The sequence below is a fragment of the Rana temporaria genome, chromosome 1 (genome assembly GCF_905171775.1).
Source record: "Rana temporaria chromosome 1, aRanTem1.1, whole genome shotgun sequence".
Lineage (NCBI taxonomy): Eukaryota > Metazoa > Chordata > Amphibia > Anura > Ranidae > Rana > Rana temporaria.
The window spans coordinates 27,085,161-27,109,935 of NC_053489.1; the positions used below are offsets into that span (position 1 = coordinate 27,085,161).

General features: G+C 45.8%; 1 protein-coding gene across 1 annotated transcript in view; it reads left to right on the forward strand.

Moving 5' to 3' along the window:
- Window positions 1–24,775, forward strand: part of KIAA1328 (KIAA1328 ortholog) — a 208,757-nt gene that overhangs the window by 158,580 nt on the left and 25,402 nt on the right. Inside the window, exon 10 of the mRNA XM_040336054.1 lies at window positions 12,254–12,350. Within this exon, the coding sequence (XP_040191988.1) occupies window positions 12,254–12,350 (97 nt within the window). The remainder of the gene's footprint in view (window positions 1–12,253; window positions 12,351–24,775) is intronic.

A 24,775-nucleotide genomic window follows, 5' to 3' on the forward strand; every position in this document is an offset into this window, starting at 1 on the left:
TGCGCAAACCAATCAATATACGCTTATTGCGATTTTTTTTTTTAACCAATAATATGTAGAATACATATCGGCCTAAACTGAGGAATTTATATTTATTTATATATATATATATAAAAAAAATTTGGGGGGGGGGGATATTATTTATATTGTATTCAGTGCATTTTTATAGCACTGATCGCTGTATAAATGTGAATGGTCCCAAAAATGTGTCAATGGTGTCTGATTTGTCTGCCGCAATATCGCAGTCCCAATAAAAATCGCAGATCACCGCCATTGCCAGTAAAAAATAAACAATAAAAATTCCATAATTCTATCCCTTATGTTGTAGAGGCTATAACTTTTGCGCAAACCAATCAATATACGCTTTTTGTGATTTTTTTTTAATTACCAAAAATATGTAGGATACATATCGGCCTAAACTGAGAAAAAAAATGCTTTTTGGAAAAAAAAAAAAAATTCGGGGCTATTTGTTATAGCAAAAAGTAGAAAATATTACATTTTTTTCCAAAATTGTCGCTCTTTTTTTGTTTATAGCTCAAAAAATAAAAAACCGCAGAGGTGATCAAATACCACCAAAAGAAAGCTCTATTTGTTAGAAAAAAAGGACGTCAATTTTGTTTGGGTGCCACGTCGCACGACCGCGCAATTGGCAGTTAAAGCGAGGCAGTGCCGAATCACAGAAAATGACCTGGTCTTTGGGCAGCCATATCCTCAGGGGCTGAAGGGGCTGAAAAGTAGTAGAGTAGAAATATTCCAATGGGGACACTAGTTCAGGTGACATGGGGGGGATCCCAAAGGGTGGCAGGGATTTCCTCTCACTTCCTGTTTGGCTATGGGGCAGGAAATGAAAATAAATCTCCCTAATGGGGGACACAGATGGCAAGATGCTTCTTGCCATTGCGGTTCTCCGGAACCACCATTTTGGATATGGGAGCCAAGTGACTTCCTGAGGAAGTAAGCTGCCTTCCTGTGCGAGATCGCGTAGTGCTTCTGGAACTGGTCCTGCATCCTCCTGGGATGTGTGGTGTTTCCCAGGAGGCTGCGGGTCGGGGGCAGGGGTAAGTACATGTCAGTCTCACCTTAGTGAGAATTAAAGAAGTGGGTGCCGGTATCTGTCAAAGTACCTACTCCCCATAAAAAAAAAGTCAAGCTTGTTCTTATCGGGGTTGGGGAGTTGAATAAGCGCCACTTTCGAGTGAAGGTCGGCTTTAAGCGCAGCATGTGTATATAATATAAGCAGTGCTGGGACAAGGTCATCCAGGGCAAAAATGCCAAACTGTGCCCCCCTCCTCCCCTGTTAGAGGATCCTACACCCAGCAGTCACTCGCTTGGTAAAATCGCTGCCGCTGTCACTACTCCTGTCAGTGACAGAAGGAATAGAAGTAAAGCCTCATACACATGATCGGATAATCCGACGGGAATTGTGTGATGAGAGGCTGTTGGATAATCCGACCGTTTGTACGCTCAATCGGACAATTGTTGCCGGATTTTCCGCGGACAAATGTGAGATGGCATGCTTTAAAATTGTCCGCCAACAAATGTGTGTTGCCAGATTGTACGATCGTGTGTACACAAGAGAGGTAGACTGATATGGGTTTTTCTCTGGCCGATTCCGATATTTAGAAATTGGGGCGGCCGATACATGATGGCGATTTTTGTGGCCGATATTTTAGGCCGATAAAAAAAAACAACCTCACCCACTCCACTCCTTCCTGCTTACTCCTGTCACTCTAGCACACACTTGATGTCCTCAGTACAGGTGGCACTGGTTTGGAACTGACAGATGGCACTGGCAGGTGGCACTGGTTTGGAACTGACAGCACTGGCAGGTGGCACTGATTGGCAATGGCAGGTGGGCACTGGTTGGCATTGGCAGGTGGCACTGGTTTGAAACTGACAGATGGCACTATTGGCACTGGCAGGTAGCACAGATTGGCACTAGCAGGTGGCACTGGTTTGGAACTGACGGATGGCACTAGTTTGGGACAGATAGCAATGGCAGGTTAAATAAAAAGAATACTGTGCAGATCTCTAATAATGAATATATAAATCGTGTGAATCACGCTGCTGCAAATGAAAAATGTCAGATAAAACATCAAATTGCATAAAAAATAAATATTAAGCTGTGCTGCGTGATTAATTATAAGATTACGTGATACAATCTTTGAACACGTAAAAATTGGTGCATATAATAAGGGCACTACAGTAAGCCATTGCACCCAGGTCAGCCGCCCCTCCGATTCACCCCTTGTAGAAGGAATAGAAGCAAGGCGCCCCCATCTCTACAGTAAGCCATTGCACCCAGGGCAGCCGCCCCTCCGATCCACCCCTTGTAGAAGGAATAGAAGCAAGGCGCCCCCATCTCTACAGTAAGCCATTGCACCCAGGGCAGCCGCCCTCCGATCCACCCCTTGTAGAAGGAATAGAAGCAAGGCATCCCCATCTCTACAGTACGCCATTGCACCCAGGGCAGCCGCCCCTCCGATTCACCCCTTGTAGAAGGAATAGAAGCAAGGCGCCCCCATCTCTACAGTAAGCCATTGCACCCAGGGCAGCCGCCCTCCGATCCACCCCTTGTAGAAGGAATAGAAGCAAGGCTCCCCCATCTCTACAGTAAGCCATTGCACCCAGGGCAGCCGCCCTCCGATCCACCCCTTGTAGAAGGAATAGAAGCAAGGCATCCCCATCTCTACAGTAAGCCATTGCACCCAGGGCAGCCGCCCCTCCGATCCACCCCTTGTAGAAGGAATAGAAGCAAGGCGTACCCATCTCTACAGTAAGCCATTGCACCCAGGGCAGCCGCCCCTCCGATCCACCCCTTGTAGAAGGAATAGAAGCAAGGCTCCCCCATCTCTACAGTAAGCCATTGCACCCAGGGCAGCCGTCCCTTCTATCCACCCCTTGCAGAAGGAATAGAAGCAAGGCTCCCCCATCTCTACAGTAAGCCATTGCACCCAGGGCAGCCGCCCCTCCGATCCACCCCTTGTAGAAGGAATAGAAGCAAGGTGCCCCCATCTCTACAGTAAGCCATTGCACCCAGGGCAGCCGCCCCTCCGATCCACCCCTTGTAGAAGGAATAGAAGCAAGGTGCCCCCATCTCTACAGTAAGCCATTGCACCCAGGGCAGCCGCCCTCCGATCCACCCCTTGTAGAAGGAATAGAAGCAAGGTGCCCCCATCTCTACAGTAAGCCATTGCACCCAGGGCAGCCGCCCCTCCGATCCACCCCTTGTAGAAGGAATAGAAGCAAGGCTCCCCCATCTCTACAGTAAGCCATTGCACCCAGGGCAGCCGCCCCTCCGATCCACCCCTTGTAGAAGGAATAGAAGCAAGGCACTCCCATCTCTACAGTAAGCCATTGCACCCAGGGCAGCCGCCCCTCCGATTCACCCCTTGTAGAAGGAATAGAAGCAAGGCGCCCCCATCTCTACAGTAAGCCTTTGCACCCAGGGCAGCCGATCCACCCCTTGTAGAAGGAATAGAAGCAAGGCGCCCCCATCTCTACAGTAAGCCATTGCACCCAGGGCAGCCGCCCCTCCGATCCAGCCCTTGTAGAAGGAATAGAAGCAAGGCGCCCCCATATCCTACAGTAAGCCATTGCACCCAGGGCAGCCGCCCCTCCGATCCACCCCTTGTAGAAGGAATAGAAGCAAGGCTCCCCCATCTCTACAGTAAGCCATTGCACCCAGGGCAGCCGCCCCTCCGATCCACCACTTGTAGAAGGAATAGAAGCAAGGCGCCCCCATCTCTACAGTAAGCCATTGCACACAGGGCAGCCGCCCCTCCGATCCACCCCTTGTAGAAGGAATAGAAGCAAGGTGCCCCCATCTCTAGAGTAAGCCATTGCACCCAGGGCAGCCGCCCCTCTGATCCACCCCTTGTAGAAGGAATAGAAGCAAGGCGCACCCATCTCTACAGTAAGCCATTGCACCCAGGGCAGCCGCCCTCCGATCCACCCCTTGTAGAAAGAATAGAAGCAAGGCGCCCCCATCTCTACAGTAAGCCATTGCACCCAGGGCAGCCGCCCCTCCGATCCACCCCTTGTAGAAGGAATAGAAGCAAGGTGCCCCCATCTCTACAGTAAGCCATTGCACCCAGGGCAGCCGCCCTCCGATCCACCCCTTGTAGAAGGAATAGAAGCAAGGTGCCCCCATCTCTACAGTAAGCCATTGCACCCAGGGCAGCCGCCCCTCCGATCCACCCCTTGTAGAAGGAATACAGTTGTGTTCAAAATTATTGAACCCCCCCATGCTGTAAAGGGTTTTAGGGAATTTAGTATACTTTTGTAATTGTATTCAGAATGAAATCCTACAAGGACTTCTTAAAGAACCATATGCAACTAAAATGACATCAATTGGTTTTGTAATACAGTAGTAAATGTTTCTTTTGTGAATTCTTCATTTACACAATTATTCAACCCCTTAAAGACTACAACTCTGAAGAACAGAGGTTCATTGAAGTGTATTCAATCAGGTATTGAAAACACCTGCGGATGTCAGGGAGCAGCAATAAAGCCTAATAAGCATTAATTAGGCAGCTTTAAAATGACTGTGATACTCAGCTCATTTTAGACATTTACTGGTGTGGTTACAAACATGGTGAAGTCAAGAGAATGGTCCATGAAGACAAGAGAAGAGGTGATTACTCTTCACAGGAAGGGCAATGGCTATAAGAAGATTGGAAAGATGTTAAACATACCAAGAGACACCATAGGAAGCATCATTCGCAAATTCAAGGCAAATGGCACTGTTGAAACGCTACCTGGTCGTGGCAGAAAGAAGATGCTGACTTCGACTGCTGTGCGCTACCTGAAGCGTAGAGTGGAGAAAAGTCCCTGTGTGACTGCTGAGCAACTGAGAAAAGATTTGTCAGATGTGGGTACTGAAGTTTCTGCTCAGACAATACGGCGCACACTGCATAATGAAGGCCTCCATGCCAGAACTCCCAGGCGCACCCCCTTGCTGTCTCCAAAGAATAAGAAGAGTCGACTGCAGTATGCCAAAAGTCATGTGGACAAACCACACACGTTTTGGGATTGTGTTCTGTGGACTGATGAAACAAAATTAGAACTGTTTGGGCCCATGGATCAACGCTATGTTTGGAGGAGGAAGAACAAGGCCTATGATGAAAAGAACACCTTGCCCACTGTGAAGCATGGCGGGGGGTCAATCATGCTTTGGGGCTGTTTTGCTTCTGCAGGTACAGGGAAGCTTCAGCGTGTGCAAGGTACCATGAATTCTCTTCAGTACCAGGAGATATTGGATGACAATGTGATGCAGTCCGTCACAAACCTGAGGCTTGGGAGACGTTGGACCTTTCAACAGGACAATGATCCCAAGCATAGCTCCAAGTCCACTAGAGCATGGTTGCAGATTAAAGGCTGGAACATTTTGGAGTGGCCATCGCAGTCACCAGACTTAAATCCGATTGAGAACCTCTGATGGGACTTAAAGAAAGCAGTTGCAGTGCGCAAGCCTAAGAATGTGACTGAGTTGGAGGCTTTTGCCCATGACGAATGGGCGAAGATACCCGTAGATCGCTGCAAGACACTTGTGTCAAGCTATGCTTCACGTTTAAAAGCTGTTATAACTGTAAAAGGATGTTGTACTAAGTACTAAGATTGAATGTCACTTGGGGGTTGAATAAAACTGATAATGATGTGAGCACAGAAAAGACATTTGTGGTTATTTCATTATAAATGTTATGTTATATTTGTCTGACCTACACGTGCTTCTTTGATTTAATTGTAAGTAGGATGACTGAATGATCAAAATCAATGTCAAACTGGGCAAAACAATAAATTTCAGTGAGGGTTGAATAATTTTGAATACAACTGTAGAAGCAAGGCACTCCCATCTCTACAGTAAGCCATTGCACCCAGGGCAGCCGCCCCTCCGATCCACCCCTTGTAGAAGGATAGAAGCAAGGCTCCCCCATCTCTACAGTAAGCCATTGCACCCAGGGCGGCTGCCCCTCCGATCCACCCCTTGTAGAAGGAATAGAAGCAAGGTGCCCCCATCTCTACAGTAAGCCATTGCACCCAGGGCAGCCGCCCTCTGATCCACCCCTTGTAGAAGGAATAGAAGCAAGGTGCCCCCATCTCTACAGTAAGCCATTGCACCCAGGGCAGCCGCCCCTCCGATCCACCCCTTGTAGAAGGAATAGAAGCAAGGCACTTCCATCTCTACAGTAAGCCATTGCACCCAGGGCAGCTGTCCCTCCGATCCACCCCTTGTAGAAGGAATACAAGCAAGGCTCCCCCATCTCTACAGTAAGCCATTTCACCCAGGGCAGCCGCCCCTCCGATCCACCCCTTGTAGAAGGATAGAAGCAAGGCTCCCCCATCTCTACAGTAAGCCATTGCACCCAGGGCGGCTGCCCCTCCGATCCACCCCTTGTAGAAGGAATAGAAGCAAGGTGCCCCCATCTCTACAGTAAGCCATTGCACCCAGGGCAGCCGCCCTCTGATCCACCCCTTGTAGAAGGAATAGAAGCAAGGTGCCCCCATCTCTACAGTAAGCCATTGCACCCAGGGCAGCCGCCCCTCCGATCCACCCCTTGTAGAAGGAATAGAAGCAAGGCACTTCCATCTCTACAGTAAGCCATTGCACCCAGGGCAGCTGTCCCTCCGATCCACCCCTTGTAGAAGGAATACAAGCAAGGCTCCCCCATCTCTACAGTAAGCCATTTCACCCAGGGCAGCCGCCCCTCCGATCCACCCCTTGTAGAAGGATAGAAGCAAGGCTCCCCCATCTCTACAGTAAGCCATTGCACCCAGGGCGGCTGCCCCTCCGATCCACCCCTTGTAGAAGGAATAGAAGCAAGGTGCCCCCATCTCTACAGTAAGCCATTGCACCCAGGGCAGCCGCCCTCCGATCCACCCCTTGTAGAAGGAATAGAAGCAAGGTGCCCCCATCTCTACAGTAAGCCATTGCACCCAGGGCAGCCGCCCCTCCGATCCACCCCTTGTAGAAGGAATAGAAGCAAGGCACTTCCATCTCTACAGTAAGCCATTGCACCCAGGGCAGCTGTCCCTCCGATCCACCCCTTGTAGAAGGAATACAAGCAAGGCTCCCCCATCTCTACAGTAAGCCATTTCACCCAGGGCAGCCGCCCCTCCGATCCACCCCTTGTAGAAGGATAGAAGCAAGGCTCCCCCATCTCTACAGTAAGCCATTGCACCCAGGGCGGCTGCCCCTCCGATCCACCCCTTGTAGAAGGAATAGAAGCAAGGTGCCCCCATCTCTACAGTAAGCCATTGCACCCAGGGCAGCCGCCCTCCGATCCACCCCTTGTAGAAGGAATAGAAGCAAGGTGCCCCCATCTCTACAGTAAGCCATTGCACCCAGGGCAGCCGCCCCTCCGATCCACCCCTTGTAGAAGGAATAGAAGCAAGGCACTTCCATCTCTACAGTAAGCCATTTCACCCAGGGCAGCCGCCCCTCCGATCCACCCCTTGTAGAAGGAATAGAAGCAAGGTGCCCCCATCTCTACAGTAAGCCATTGCACCCAGGGCAGCCGCCCTCCGATCCACCCCTTGTAGAAGGAATAGAAGCAAGGCGCCCCCATCTCTACAGTAAGCCATTGCACCCAGGGCAGCCGCCCCTCCGATCCACCCCTTGTAGAAGGAATAGAAGCAAGGCACTTCCATCTCTACAGTAAGCCATTTCACCCAGGGCAGCCGCCCCTCCGATCCACCCCTTGTAGAAGGATAGAAGCAAGGCTCCCCCATCTCTACAGTAAGCCATTGCACCCAGGGCAGCCGCCCCTCCGATCCACCCCTTGTAGAAGGAATAGAAGCAAGGCTCCCCCATCTCTACAGGAAACCATTGCACCCAGGGCAGCCGCCACCCCCCCCCCCCCCGAATATGAGAGAGGGGTCTACTATAAGCAGAGTTACTACAGTTGGATACATGAATAGATCAGTAAAGATCTCACTAAGGTTTTGACTTGTATCTGGATCTATTGTTGCAATAGGAATTTGCTCCTTGCCCACCCCACCCCCGTACTCCTTGCTATTCAAATGAAAATGTGATGTTAAGAAATCCTAGCTACAATTTTCCACCCCCCATAGTTGGAAACTGAACTTTTGTACTTGGCATTGTCCCAGTTGTCATTACTTTCCAAGCCCACCTAACCTTTCCTACCCTTCCCTTTTTTTTTTTTTGCTTCTATTTCTGTTGCTACCAAATTACGCGCTAAATGAAAATAAAAAAAAAGTCTGAAATTGCAAAGATTTCATCTGGAAGAGAAAAAATATCCAGTGTTGCCCTCCAAGGTTGTCCTTACATTAAAAAGACTTTATTTCTTTTTTTCAAATAGTCCAAATAGTGTCGACAGGTTGAACCCAAACAGCGGGCAAGGTTAATCCCTTTCAGCGAGCGGCAACAAAAGCGCGCAGCCGGCAGACAGCTCGCGTCCAGCGAAAATCAATTTCTAATTTTGAAGGCGAATCACTTTTGACTAAGAGGGGTTTGGGCCCTATTACTACTTCCCCCCCCCCCCCCCCTGTATGGGCTGGTGAAGTGCGAGTGTATTGTGCCGTCCGCTCTGAATTCTCGGTCATTCTCTGCCACTTCAGACCTTGGATTAGCCGCGCCAATCAATGGAGGCACTTTCTTCAAGACGACTTTATGAGCTGTGCTTGTTCTAGTGTTTACCTGCACAGAATTGTCAATATTTTGCCCTCTAATTTAATGTGCCCAGGGGGGCTTTTATTATCAATACTTGGGGGCATAATGCCGAAAATCCCATAACTCTCTTTTAAAGCAGTGTTTGCCTTACGGAGCTTAGAGTATCTGAACCCAAAATCACACGTGTAATCTATTAGTTTACTAGTCCTTCCATGTGGTGGCTTCATTTCTGGGTTTGTTTTTCAGGCTTTGCATCATTATTTTCTTCTGGTGGTCCTGCAAATAAGTTAAATACCGCAGTGCTCGACAAAATCCGGGCGCCAGGTCGCAGTTGCGACAAGAAATTTTGACCTGGTGCCCGCCGGTAATTGAGGCCGCGGCCTTGTGAAGTCCCAAGCTTCCTTCTGTGACCTGGCACCATCTGGTGGTGGCCGTTGGCATTACAAGTAAAACAGCAGATCTATAGGTGGATTCAGAAAGAGTTAGGCCGGCTTATCAGTAGATACCCCGACGTAACTCGGAATCTGCACCGTCCTAAGTTTAAGTGTATGCTCAAACTGAGATACACTTAAACCTATCTAAGATACGACAGCTTGCGCCGTCGTATCTTAGGGTGCAATATTTAGGCTGGCCGCTAAGTGGCGCTTCCGTTGAGTTCGGCGTAGAATATGTAAATGCCTAGATACGCCGATTCACGAACGTACGTGCGCCCGTCGCAGTAAAGATATGCCGTTTACGTAAGGCATTTTCTGGCGTAAAGATATTCCACCAAATAGCTGGCCTAGTCAATGTTAAGTATGACCGTCGTTCCCGCGTCTAAATTTGAAAATTTTACGTCGTTTGCGTAAGTCGTCCGTGAATAGGGCTGGACGCAATTTACGCTCACATCGAAACCTTGCGGTGTACTTTGACACAATGCACACTGCGATATGTACACGGACGGCGCATGCGCCGTTCGTAAAAAACGTCAATCACGTCAGGTCACACCACATTAACATAAAACACGCCCCCTCATCCTAATTTGAATTAGGCGCGCTTACGCCGGCCCTATTTACGCTATGCCGCCGTAAGTTAGGAGGCAAGTACTTTGTGAATACAGTACTTGCCTCTCTGACTTAAGGCGGCGTATCGTAAATACGATACGCTATGCCGCCTTAAAGTTGCGCGCCCCTACCTGAATCTAGCTACTAATGTGTAACTTTTCACTGCCATCTGCTTCCCTCTAATTAGAACCCCCAAACATTATATATATTTTTTATTCTAACACCCCAGAGAATAAAATGGCGATCGTTGCAATACTTTCTGTCACGCCATATTTGCGCAGCGGCCTTACAAGCGCACTTTTTTTTGGGAAAAAATAAATAAAAATGAATTAAAAAATAAGATAACAGTAAAGTTATCCCAATTTTTTTTCCTATTGTGAAAGATAATGTTACGCCGAGTAAAATGATACCCAACATGTCACGCTTCAAAATTGCGTCCGCTCATGGAATGCCGACAAACTTTTACCCTTTAAAATCTCCATAGGCGACGTTTAAAAAAGGTTGCATGTTTTGGGTTACAGAGGAGGTCTAGGGCTAGAATTATTGCTCTCGCTCTAACGATCGTGACGATACCTCACATGTGTGGTTTGAATACCGTTTACATATGCGGGCGCTACTCACGTATGTGTTCGCTTCTGCGTGCGAGCTCGTCGGGACGGGGCACCGCTCGGCTCCTGCCCCCTCCAACCTCAGGCCAAACACGGTACTGCACAACACTTTGGCCTGAATCCAACACTGACAAACCGAGTTAGGATTTCTTTAAAATACAGCGCTCGTATTGCGAAAATACTTGTTAACCACGTTACTCGCAATCCGAGGTTCCACTGTACTGTAATTGTGCTGTCTCCCCTCGACATTGTAAAGCGCTGCGTAAACTGTTGGCGCTATATAAATCGTTGATAATAATGATTTAAATCGAGTCGATTTAAATCAAGACTTTTTACTAGTGATTTAACCTCTTGACGACCGAGGACGTCCCTGGGACGTCCTGGGCTTTGTGTGGTGATATCTGAATGATGGGAGCAGCTACAGGCATCATTCAGATATTGCCGTCTTCAGCTGCCGATTCTCTGCACGATAAGAACGATAAAAGCGCCGCTTGATCGTTCTTATAGGCACCGGGCTCTCCCGTGCCATCGGGGGCCCGGAGAGCGAATCGGTCAGCACTGCTGGAAAGCATAGAGATGACTGGTGACCAGATGGTCACCAGTCATCTCTATGACTGTCGGAGGCCCGGGCGCGACATTATGACGTCACACTCGGTACCCGGAAGTAAACAAAGCCGCAATCACGGCTGTCGGCATGTGATCAGTGATTTTGTTTTTCACCGATTTCATGTGTGGGGTCTTATTGACCCCACATCTCTCCATAAAGAGGACCTGTCGCACTGATTCCTATTACAAGGGATGTTTACATTCCTTGTAATAGGAATAAAAGTGATCAAAAAAAAAAAATTAAAAAAAATTAAGTACAATAATAAAAAAAAAAATCAAACCGCCCCTGTCCCGTTATCTTGCACGCATGCAGGTCCCGCCCACATATGTAAACGCCATTCAAACCCCACATGTGAGGTATCGTTGCGTGCGTTAGAGCGTGTGCAACAATTCTAGCAATAGACCTCCTCTGAAACTCGAAAATAGTAACCTGTAAAAAATGTTTAAGCGTCACCTATGGAGATTTTTAAGTACCGATGTTTGGCGCCATTCCATGAGTGTGCGCAATTTTAAAGCATGACATGTTGGGTATCTATTTACTCAGCGTAAGAAAATCTTTCACATTATACAAAAAAATTGGGCTAACTTTACTGTTTTGTTATTTTTTAATTCACAAAACCGTTTTTTTTTTTCCCAAAAAGGCGTTTGAAAAATTATTTTATTCCCTAGGGTGTTTGCTATAAAAAAAATATATAATGTTTGGGGGTTCTGATTAATTTTCTAGCCAAAAAATTTAGATTTTTACATGAAGGAGAGAAGTGCCAAAATTGGCCCGGTGGTAAAGTGGTTAAATCAAATCCACCCTGCTCGTCAGACCCATCAAGGACGACAACAAAATGGCATCCATCCGCACACTGCCTCGGCATGTAGAGGGGGCTCATCTTAGTTAAAAATGGCTTTAGCTTGGACTCCTGCGCATTGGGAGAACCCCTCCTGACATGTTTCGTCCAGTTAGGGCTTAAGCTTGGAGGCAAATGTAGCTGAAGTAGATCCTTGACTAGGCTCACACGACGTGTCCAGGATCTTTTAACCTGGCCCGGGAGCAATAGCGGGACCAGAGTTCAGGTATAACAGATTGTGTTTTTTTCCCCCTTGGAGTGGAGCTTAGAAAATAATACAAACAAAAATGGAAACTGTCTTCAAAAAAACAAAACTAGTCATACCCCTTTTTTTTATATAGCAACTCAGAAGTGAGATAGATAAAGAGAAGCGAGTGTATGGGTTATCCAGCTAGTGTGTTTTTAGAACTATGTGTGATAGTAAATACATATTTGTACGATGAATACACTGCTGTTGGGGGGGATATAAACTTTTGTGTTGTGTGTTGTAGTTGTAGGTAAATATCCTTATCTGTTTATTCACAGGGTCTCGGAGGGATGCCACCACTTCTCCCAGTGTTCCCAGTCAGAGGATGGAGATGAATTTTGTCAAAACGTCACCAGACCACAAAGACGTCTTCCGGTAGGAGAGCATGCCGAATGTTTTTACTCAGCTGCTTTATCTGCTGTCCTGTGAAACTCTGCAAAATGTAGCATTTCGACATTCTAAAAGACCTTTCTAATCATGAACTCTGCACAGATGTCAAATAAAAAAAAAAAGTTTTGGCGTGCACTTTTAACCACTTAAGACCCGGACCTTTAGGCAGCTAAAGGACCTGGCCAGTTTTTGCGATACGGCACTGCGTCGATATAACTGACAATTGCGCGGTCGTGCGACGTGGCTCCCAAACCAAATTGACGTCCTTTTTTCCCCACAAATATAACTTTCTTTTGGTGGTATTTGATCACCTCTGCGGTTTTTATTTTTTGCGCTATAAACAAAAATAGAGCGACAATTTTGAAAAAAATGCAATATTTTTTACTTTTTGCTATAATAAATATCCCACAAAAATATATTAAAAAAAAAAAATCATTTTTTTCCTCAGTTTAGGCCGATACTTATTCTTCTACCTATTTTTGGTAAAAAAAAAAATCGCAATAAGCGTTTATCGATTGATTTTCGCAAAATTTATAGCGTTTACAAAATAGGGGATGAGTTTTATTGCATTTTTATTAATTATTTTTTTTTACTACTAATGGCGGCGATTAGCGATTTTGACTGCGACATTATGGCGGACACTTCGGACAATTTTGACACATTTTTGGCACCATTGTCATTTTCACGGCAAAAAATGCATTAAAAATGCATTGTTTACTGTGAAAATGACAATTGCAGTTTGGGAGTTAACCACAAGTGGGCGCTGAAGGGGTTATGTGTGACCTCATTTGTGTTTCTAACTGTAGGGGTGTGTGGCTGTAGGTGTGACGTCATTGATTGTGTTTCCCTATAAAAGAGAACACACGATCAATGACGGCGCCACAGTGAAGAACGGGGAAGCTGTGTTTACATACAGCTCTTCCCGTTCTTCAGCTCCGGGGACCGATCGCGGGACTCCAGCGGCGATCGGGTCACGGAGCTTCGGACCCACGGCTGGGCACTTAAAGAGGACGTACCTGTACGTGCACCCTAAAATACGTGCGTGTACGTGCTTGTGCCCAGCTGTGCCATTCTGCCGACGTATATGTGCGGGAGGCGGTCCTTAAGTGGTTAACCCTTTTTCGGATGGTAGTGGGGGTTAAAAGCGCCATGCTAGAGGCCAGAAAGGGCTGCAAAAATGTCGGGAAAGCTTTACCGTCGACGCCCGGGCACTGGCAGTAAATGGGTCATTTGAGTTGCGCCCCCCCCCCCCCAATAATTGGAGATACCAGGGATCCAGATTTTACTAAATTTCTTCAATTTTGTCATACATGACCACTGCCAATTTTTCACTAATCAACTACCACGTCATCTTCACCTCAGGACCCCGATTTCAAAAATACATAAAAAATTTCACATGCTTCATTACAAAAAAAGTTGTGAATTTGGCGTAATGCTTACGACTTCATCCACACCACCCGAAATGTTTTGCAAATCGTCCCCACTGTGTCTCTGTCATAGCAACAAATAGGTGATTGCACCAGATCTTTTCAGGTATCGTGGTAAAATGGTCATCTTAGAAATGGCAATTAATCTGGACTAATAAAATGTACTTTTGGCGGTACAAGTAATTAATGTAAAAAATCTATAAATATTGTTTTATAAAAAAGGCATATGTGAAGAAAATTGTAGACATAACTTTGTGAAAACAGTACAGTATCTGCATATTATCTCAGTACATATTACAAAGAATATTTCAAATAAAGCTTATATATGCGCAAATATACTCATAACATATAGCACCGGGAAATGTGTATATAAACTTTTAATCCTTGAAACTGAGTTTGATATGCGAAATGGTAGATCTTGCTTTTACTCTCGACATGTTTCGCGTACAGGACGCTTCATCAGGAGCATAGAGGTCTAATGACAAACATACATTACACGAACAAAGAACATTAAAAGATGTCAATTAGTTAACCCCTTAACGCCCGCCGCATGACTATATACGTCCGCAAAATGGCATGGACAGGCAGATGGGCATATATATACGTCCCTGCCTTCTAGCGGGTGGGTGGTCCGATCGGGTCCCCCCCCGCTGCTTGCGGCGGGCGGATTCCCTCGTCGCGATCGCTCCCCGAGGCTGAAGAACGGGGAGAGCCGTGTGTAAACACGGCTTCCTTGTGCTTCACTGTGGCGGCGTATTGATCGAGTGATCCCTTTTATAAGGGAGATTCGATCGATGACGTCCATCCTACAGCCACACCCCTCTACTGTTGTAAACACACACTAGGTGAACCCTAACTCCTACAGCGCCCCCTGTGGTTAACTCCCAAACTGCAACTGTCATTTTCACAATAAAGAATGCAATTTAAATGCATTTTTTGCTGTGAAAATGACAATGGTCCCAAAAATGTGTCAAAATTGTCCGAAGTATCCGCCATAATGTCGCATAATGTCACGAAAAAAATCGCTGATCGCCGCCAATAGTAGTAAAAAAAAAAAAAATGTATAAAAATGCAATAAAACTATCCCCTATTTTGTAAACGCTATAAATTTTGCGCAAACCAATCGATAAACGCTTATTGCGATTTTTTTTTACCAAAAATAGGTAGAAGAATGCGTATCGGCCTAAACTGAGGACATTTTTTTTTTAATATATATATGTTTTTGGGGGATATTTATTATAGCAAAAAGTAAAAAATATTGAATTTTTTTCAAAATTGTCACTCTATTTTTGTTTATAGCGCAAAAAATAAAAACCGCAGAGGTGATCAAATACCACCAAAAGAAAGCTCTATTTGTGGGGAAAAAAGGACGCCAATTTTGTTTGGGAGCCACGTCGCACGACCGCGCAATTGTCTGTTAAAGCGACGCAGTGCCGAATCGCAAAACCTGGCCTGGGCATTTAGCTGCAAAATGGTCCGGTGGTTAAACCAGTTTATACATAAAACACGTAAACAAATGAAAAATAAAAAATATTGAATTTAAAAAAAAAAAACTGCCACTGGCATTTTTTTATTTTTTATTATTCAATATTTTTTATTTTCCATTTGTTTACGTGTTTTATGTATAAACTGGTTTAACTAATTGACATCTTTTGATGTTCTTTGTTCGTGTTGGGAATATTCTTTTTGTTTTTTGTTTTTAAATCACTCAGCGGCTTCATTAAACGAGGATTAAATCAGCAGGCCGCAGACCTCTAAAGGATGCGGGGTCAGGATTTGTAAGCAGCAATGTAATCCATAACACATCATGGTGAATAGGGGCGTTTGGTAGCGTTGCCTCCATCAATATGCAGTGCACCCCTTTCAGCCGCATCCTCGCTCTCGCTTTTTCTCTCGACCATGAACCACGGGGCAGAAGAGGGGCCCGTGCCTATAAATCTATTTGTTTATTGCCTGGCACTGGAAATCCTCTGTAATTGAAACTTACCTGGAATTGAGACGTTCTCCCCGCGTATGGAACGAGCCTTTCTTTTGAATATAAATTGAAAATCAAGCCTTGGTAATTGACGGGAACAGTTACCTGCCTCCCATAATCCCGCCTGATTGGGATTGGCGTCTCAAGCCGTCTCCGGCATTTGATATAAATTTAAATGCATTACTTTTGAAATGGAGCTTAATTATATTCAGGAATATTATTTCTCGCTGGTGGCAGCTTTCTCATGCCTATTTTCATCAATATTTCATCCCCCGGATGGGATAAGAGACAAATTCCCTGAAATAGAGGGTGAATAAACCACTTTGGAGGTGGGGGAGCCTCTAAATGCTTCGGAGAAGAGGCAGACGCAATTATCCTGGCCTGTTTGTGAGGCTTATTTCTAAAAGAGAGCTCATATCTAGCTTAGGTTGATGCTTATTATATTGGTGTAAAAGGGTATTAATGTACCTAGATGTCTGTACAACGACTTCCTCTTCTCGGTTAACCCCTTAGTGTATGCATACACACCCACTAGAATATTCTATGAAAGGCAATTTTCATTATTTCAAAATTTGCAGCTTTTATTGGAATAATTCCTGGTTACATATACATACATAGTAGATGAGGTTTAAAAAGGGCCATCAAGTCCAACCTACGTGCGTGTGTTACATTGTATATCCCTGTATGTTAGTGTTCAGGTGCTTATCTACCGTATATACTCGAGTATAAGCCGAGTTTTTCAGCACATTTTTTTTGTGCTGAAAATGCCCCCCCTCAAGTCACCTTTTTGCGCCTGATCTCCCAGATTTTGGGGACCCGGTACCGGCCGGCCAAACTTGGCACACATGTAGCCCCACTCTTCCTCTACAAGTCTGCAAAGTTTGTTGGCCGGGGAGCAACTATTTTTCAAAGCCGGGCATCCCTTCCATAGATCTCCTATGTTAAATGGTAATTTCTCCAGTGAATTTGCTGACCCGGTACTGGCTGGTCGTAGGTGCCCTGGACCCGGAACTTGGCACACATGTATCCCCACTCTTCCTCTATAAGTGTGCAAAGTTTGTTGTCCGGGGGACCTACAGCCGGGGAGCAACTATTTTTCAAAGCCGGGCATCCCTTCCATAGACCTCCTATGTTAAATGGTAATTTCTCCAGTGATTTTGCTGACCCGGTACCGGCTGGTCGTAGGTGCCCTGGACCCGGAACTTGGCACACATGTATCCCCACTCTTCCTCTATAAGTGTGCAAAGTTTGTTGTCCGGGGGACCTACAGCCGGGGAGCAACTATTTTTCAAAGCCGGGCATCCCTTCCATAGACCTCCTATGTTAAATGGTAATTTCTCCAGTGATTTTGCTGACCCGGTACCGGCTGGCCGTAGGTCCTCTGGACCTGGAACTTGGCACACATGTAGCCCCATATCTCCGCTATAAGTGTGCAAAGTTTTTTTGTCTGGGGGACCTACAGCTGGGGAGCACCCCTTCCATAGACTTGTTAAACGTCAGTCTAGTCATGGGCACAGTGAGGCATGCACATGGGCACAGTGAGGCATGCACATGGGCACAGTGAGGCACAATGAGGCATGCACATGGACACCCTAGACTTCTACTCGAGTCAATAGACCTCCTATGTTTAATGGTAATTTCTCCAGTGATTTTGCTGACCCGGTACCGGCTGGTCTTAGGTCCCCTGGACGCGGAACTTGACACACATGTAGCCCCATATCTCATCTACAAGTGTGCAAAGTTTGTTGTTTAGGGGACCTAAGGCCGGGGAGCAACGATTTTTCAAAGCCGGGCATCCCTTCCACAGACTCCCATGTTAAATGGTAATTTCTTTGTTGATTTTGTGGACCCGTTACCAGCCGGTCGTAGATCCTCTGGACCCGGAACTCGGCACACATGTAGCCCCATATCTCCCCTACAAGTGTGCAAAGTTTGTTGTCCGGGGGTCCTACAGCTGGGGAGCACCGATTTTTCAAAGCCGGGCATTCCTTCCATAGACTCCAATGTTAAATAGTAATTTCTCTGGTGATTTTGTGGACCCAGTAGCGGACGGTCATAGGTCCCCTGGACCCGGAACTTGGCACACATATAGCCCCATATCTCCTCTACAAGTGTGTGAAGTTTGTTGTCTGGGGGACCTACGGCTAGGGAGCACCCCTTCCATAGACTCCCATGTTAAACGTCAGTCTAGTCATGGGCACAGTGAGGCATATGCACAGTGGGGTATGGACACAGTGAGGCAGACACATGGACACAGTGAGGCATGCAGATGGACGCCCTAGGCTTATACTCGAGTCAATACATTTTCCCAGTTTTCTTGTGGTAAAATTAGGTGCCTCGGCTTATATTCGGGACGGCTTATACTCGAGTATATACGGTAATCGTTTTTTGAAACTATCAATGCCCCCCGCTGAAACCACCACCTGTGGAAGGGAATTCCACATCCTTGCCGCTCTTACAGTAAAGAACCCTCTACGTAGTTTAAGGTTAATCCTCTTTTCTTCCAATTTCAATGAATGGCCACGTGTCTTGTTAAACTCCCTTCCGTGAAAAAGTTTTATCCCTCTTGTGGGGTCACCAGTACGGTATTTGTAAATTGAAATCATATCCCCTCTCAAGCGTCTCTTCTCCAGAGAGAATAAGTTCATCGCTCGCAACCTTTCCTCATAACTAATATCCTTCAGACCCTTTATTAGCTTTGTTGCCCTTCTTTCACAACTTGCCGCTTTACAGTAAAGAACCCTCTTCATCAGGGGTGTCAAACTCAATTTCATTGCGGGCCGCATCAGCATTATGATTGTCCTCAAAAGGGCCGGTTGTATCTGTAAGATTAGATGTCCAGCGCATCCCCTCCCCTTATAGTAGATGTCTAGAGCCCCCCCACCATCAGAAGTTGAGTCCCCCACTCTCCCTTACATCACAGTGCACCCCCCTTTCCTAATGCTGCTGCTGGGAAGAAGCTGGATGCATTGCTTGAAAGCAGAAAGTAATGGTCTGTAGAAGGCTGGAGCTTTCCTGTAGCTGCAGGAGAGGTGCGAGGGCCACATGAAATGGCCTGGAGGGGGCCGGATTGTGCTCTAAATAGTTTATGGTTAAATCTATTTTTTTTTTCTTCTAATTTTGAGTGGCCACGTGTCTTGTTAACCACTTAAGGCCGAGCCTCTTTCTGTGATTTGTTAAAGTTAAAAACAGTCTTTTGCTAGAAAATTACTTGGCACCCCCAAACATTATACATTTTTTTTTCTAACACCCTAGAGAATAAAATGGTGGTCGTTGCAATACTTTCACACTTTATTTGCGCAGCGGTCTTACAAGCGTACTTTTTTGGGTAAAAATACACTTTTTTTTTAATAAAAAAATTAAGACAACAGTAAAGTTATCCATATTTCTTTTTATATTGTGGAAGATAATGTTATGCCGAGTAAATTGATACCCAACATGTCACGCTTCAAAATTGCGTCCGCTCGTGGAATGGCGACAAACTTTTACCCTTAAAAATTTCCATAGGCAACGTTTAAAAAAATTCTACAGGTTGCAAGTTTTAAGTTACAGAGGAGGTCTAGGGCTATTTATTGCTCTCGCTCTACCGATCGCGGGGATACCTCACATGTGTGGTTTCAACACCATTTTCGTATGCGGGCGCAACTCACGTATGCGTTTGGTTCTGCACGTGAGCTTCTTTTATTTTACCTTTTATTTTTTACACTGTTCTTTTTAAAAAAAAAAAAACACTTTTATTCCTATTACAAGGAATGTAAACATCCCTTGTAAAAAAGCATGACAGGTCCTCTTAAATATGTGATCCGGTGTCAAAAAGACCACTAAAATGCAATAAAAAAAAATAGCCCTTTTAAGAGGTATTGGCGGAAGTGAAGTTTTGATGTCGCTTCCGCCCTGCTATGGTATGGAGACGGGTGGGGGCCATCTTCCCCCTCACGCGTCTCCATACCCAGCCTCCAGAAAGACCCGATCGCCTCCTCCACTCCCGACGGCTCCGGTAAGCGGCGGAGGGCACGGTAGAGTGGGCCCTCTCCCACCACCGATAAAAGACCACCATAATCGGAAACTGGACCGCCTGCTGAAGAGCTAGCTGCTGCCATAACAAAGCTATCCCTCTTCAAACAGCCGACTTATATCTGCGTGCGGCGGTCCGGAAGTGGTTAAACTCCCTTCAGCGAAAATGTTTTATCCCTATTGTGTGGTCACCAGTACGAAATTACCATTTCCGTCTTTGCAGATGACACCAAGCTATGCAGTGGAATAACGTCCTTACAGGATGTCTCCAATTTACAAACCTCAATGCTCTGTCTAATTGGGCAACCAGGAGGCAGATGAGGTTTAATGTTGATAAATGTAAAGTTATGCACTTGGGGGCTAAGAATATTTATGCATCATACATACTAGGGGGAGTAGAACTGGGGGGATCTGTAGTGGAGAAGGATCTGGGGGTTTTAGTTGATCATAAGCTCAATAATAACATGCAATGCCAAGCTGCGGTTTCCAAAGCGAGCAAAGTCCTTTCTTGTATAAGAGAGGTATGGACTCCAGAGACAGAGATATCATTTTGCCCCCCTGTACAAATCATTAGTAAGACCTCATCTGGAATATGAAGTTCAGTTTTGGGCACCAGTTCTCAAAAAGGATATCGGGGAACTGGAGAAAGTGCAGAGAAGGGCAACCAAACTGATAAGAGGCATGGAGGAGCTCAGCTATGAGGAAAGATTAGAGGAACTGAATTTATTCACTCTTGAGAAGAATAAGGGGGGATATGATCCACATGTACAAATATATAAGGGGTTCATATAGTGAACTTGGTGTTGAGTTATTCATTTTACGGTCAACACAAAAGACAAGGGGGCACTCTTTACGACTAGAGCAGGGGTCTCCAAACTTTCTAAGCAAAGGGCCAGTTTAAGACTTTAACCACTTGCCGCCCGCCAATGACATATTGACGTTGGCAAAGTGGTTGTAGAATCCTGACTGGACGTCATATGACGTCCTCAGGATTCTGAGCCACTGCACGCCCCCATCACAGCGATCGTTGTTGCAGGGTGTCAGTCTGACACCCCGCAACACCGATCTAGGTAAAGTGTCTCTCACGGAGACTCTTTACCACGTGATCAGCCGTGTCCAATCACGATGTAAACAGGAAAAGCTGGTAATCGGCGCTTCCTCACTCGCGTCTGTCAGACGCGAGTAGAGGAGAGCCGATCGGCTGCTCCTGTGACGGGGTGGTTTGTGCTGATCGATTATCAGCACAGCCCCCCCGAGGATGCCCACTGGACCACCAGGGATGCCCACTGGACCACCAGAGATGCCCACTAGACTACCAGGGATTAAAAAAATAAAGGTATGCCACCCTAGACCACCAGGGATGAGGACACAAAAAATGGATGCCAATTAGTGCCGCAATGGATGCCTATCAGTGCCCACAATGGGCATCACTGATTGGCAGGCATTGTTTGGCACTGATTGGCATCCATTAGTACAACACATACAATAGTGCCCATCCGTGCCGCCTATCCATGCCCATCCGTGCCGCCTATCCGTGCCGCCTATCTGTGCCCATCTGTGCCGCCTATCCAAGCCCATCCATGCCACCTATCCGTGCCGCCTATCAGTGCCGCCCATCAATGCCACCACATCAGTGCCGCCTTATCAGTGTCAGTGGGAGGACTAGTGCCAATAGAAGGAATTGTACCCTTTTGATAATGTTAGTTGGATGAATAGTGCCCCATTGGTGGTTTCAGCAACAAGAATTATTCCCCATTGTTGGTGTCGGATAAAGGCACGCAAAGGGCCGCATCCAGCCCCAGGGCCACAGTTTGGAGACCCCTGGACTAGAGGAAAAGAGATTTCACCTCCAAATACGGAAAGGTTTCTTCACAGTAAAAGCTGTGAAAATGTGGAACAGACTCCCTCCAGAGGTGGTTCTGGTCAGCTCGGTAGATTTCTTTAAGAAAGGCCTGGATTCTTTCTTAAATGTACAGAATATAACTGAGTACTAAGATTTGTAGGTAAAGTTGATCTGGGGAAAATCCGATTTCCTCTCGGGGGATCAGGAAGGAATTTTTTCCCCTGCTGTAGCAAATTTGGTCATGCTCTGCTGGGTTTTTCACCTTCCTCTGGATCAACTGTGGGTATAGAATTGGGTGTATGTGATTGTATGATATAATATTATTATTATTATTATTATTATAATAATAATATAATATTTTTTTATGGTTGAACTGGATGGACTTGTGTCTTTTTTCAACCTGACTAACTATGTCTTGCCTATAAGTAAGCTACAGTATTCAACAGCATGGGTAGTATTGGTAGCTGAAGGCATTATGGCAATAGTCACCGGAAACTGAGGTGGCGATAACTGCGGCAACACAGCGGTGAACAGAGAACAAGAAGCGAGCATTAATAGTGATTTCATCCCCAATAAATAACTGTGGTTGTATTAGGGCTTCTTACCAACCGTGGGGACAGATTTAAAAATGTGAACAACGCATATCCTCTAGAGCTGCACGATTAATCGCGGAGAGAATCGCGATTTCGATTCTCCCCGCCCGCGATCTCCCCGCGGGATGAACTGCGATTCTTCTGTTTTTTACCGCTGGTTCCACGTAACCAGCGTGGAACGCAAATGGCGCCGATATCAAAACCGACGTCAGCAGCCTGCGCCGCTGGATAGATGCCTGAGCTTCAAGTCTCACAGTTCTGTACAACAGTAGTTTGTATCCATGCGCCACCCAGTGGTTGCCGGCGGTACTGCTTCTGATGTATTAATACTTCTCACAGTTCTGTACAACTGTGTGTATCCATGCGCCACCCAACGGTTGCTGGCAGTACTGCTTCTGATGTATAAAAAAAAAAAAAAGAGACCAGTGATATGTCTATAATGTTAAAGACTATATAACTCCTATGAAAAAAGCAGAATCAAAGTTTGATTCTGCTTTTTTCATAGGAGTTATATGATCTTTAACATTATAGACATATCACTGGTCTCTCTTTTTATATATTCATATTTTTCAGATAAATCACAGGTTTATTATTATTTTTTTTGGGGGGGGGGGGGGTTCTGGCATAAATTTTTTGAGAATCGTGAGAGAATCGTGATCTTTAGTCTAAGCAAAAGAATCGTGATTCTCATTTTGACCAGAATCGTGCGGCCCTAATATCCTCCATTAGTGCCTACTTGCCTCAATTTCCTGCTACCTGCAAGAGTCGCTTCTGACAGGTTATGCCAACATTACAAGATCCCGGGACATGGCCCCGCTGCCCCCGCCCGCTCACAGCAGGTAATTGAGAGACTCGGATGTGCATGTTTCCCTATGAGACTGTGTAGAGGGGGTGTGTCTATTCCCTGCACTTAGGGTTCTTATTTCCCTCTGCTCCCTGTGTTGTGCTGTGTGTGACATCAGATTTCCCCGCCCCCTTCCTTCTGGAGCCAAGGAATACTGTGCAAAATGTGCGCTGTAGGAGGCTGTGGAGAAGAGAAGGCTGCAGATAACCATGTACAACTAATGTAGAAAAATGTAGTGACCCTCTCTGTGTATCACCCGAGGCCAGTCACTTCAATGTGTATATGTAAGGGTGTACAACCATTTTAATTAGTTTTAACCTCCATTTAATACTATATATCAATTTTAAGACTACTCTGTCTACAAGGTGACAGTGCTGCACAGCATTGTCCTCTTTATTACAGCAAGTGGAAGAATTACAGATCTGCTACCAGCAGGTAACAAACTGATGTGGGGGGGGGGGGGGGCTTAGAAAAACAAAAATTGCTTTTTTATGCTCTTGACAACCTCCATCATATGTTATTTTTTATTTTGCATAGGTGACTATAGTTACACCTTAACAAATTTTTCACCTGTAGTTTCTCACTATACAGTAAAACCTTGGTTTGAGAGTAACTTGGTTTAAGAATATTTTGCAGGACAAGCAACATTTTTTTATTCAATTTCTGACTTGATTTGCAAGCGATGTCTTGATATACAAGTAGCGTCAAGTCCCAACCGAGTATAAAACAGAAGAGAGGCACCTCTAAGTGAAGCAATATGGTTACATTTAACCACTTAAGACCCGGACCAAAATGCAGCTAAAGGACCTGGCCCCTTTTTGCGATTCGGTACTGCGTCACTTTAACCGACAATTGCGCGGTCGTGCGACGTGGCTCCCAAACAATATTGGCGTCCTTTTTTTCCCCACAAAGAGAGCTTTCTTTTGGTGGTATTTGATCACCTCTGCGTTTTTTTTTTTTTTTTTGCGCTATAAACAAAAATAGAGCGACAATTTAAAAAAAAATGCAATATTTTTTACTTTTTGCTATAATAAATATCCCCCAAAAATATATATATATAAAAAAAAATTCCTCAGTTTAGGCCGATACGTATTCTTCTACCTATTTTTGGTTAAAAAAAATAGCAATAAGCATTTATCGGTTGGTTTGCCCAAAATTTATAGCGTTTACAAAATAGGGGATAGTTTTATTGCATTTTTATTAATTTTTTTTTTTTTTTTTTTTACTACTAATGGCGGTGATCAGCGATTTTTTTCATGACTGCGACATTATGGCGGACACTTCGGACAATTTTGACACATTTTTGGGACCATTGTCATTTTCACAGCAAAAAATGCATTTAAAATGCATTGTTTATTGTGAAAATGACAATTGCAGTTTGGGAGTTAACCACAGGGGGCGCTGAAGGGGTTATGTGGGACCTGAAGTGAGTTTACAACTGTAGGGGGGTGTGGCTGTAGGTCTGACGTCATCGATTGTGTCCCCCTATAAAAGGGATCACACGATCGATGCGCCGCCACAGTGAAGAACGGGGAAGCCCTGTTTACACACACCTCTCCCCATTCTTCAGCTCCGGGGACCGATCGCGGGACTCCAGTGGCGATCGGGTCTGCGAAGCCCCGCAGCTTCAGACCGGGTCGCACGCTCGCGACCCACGGCTGGGTACTAGTACAGGACGTACCTGTACGTGGATGTGCCCAGCCGTGCCATTCTG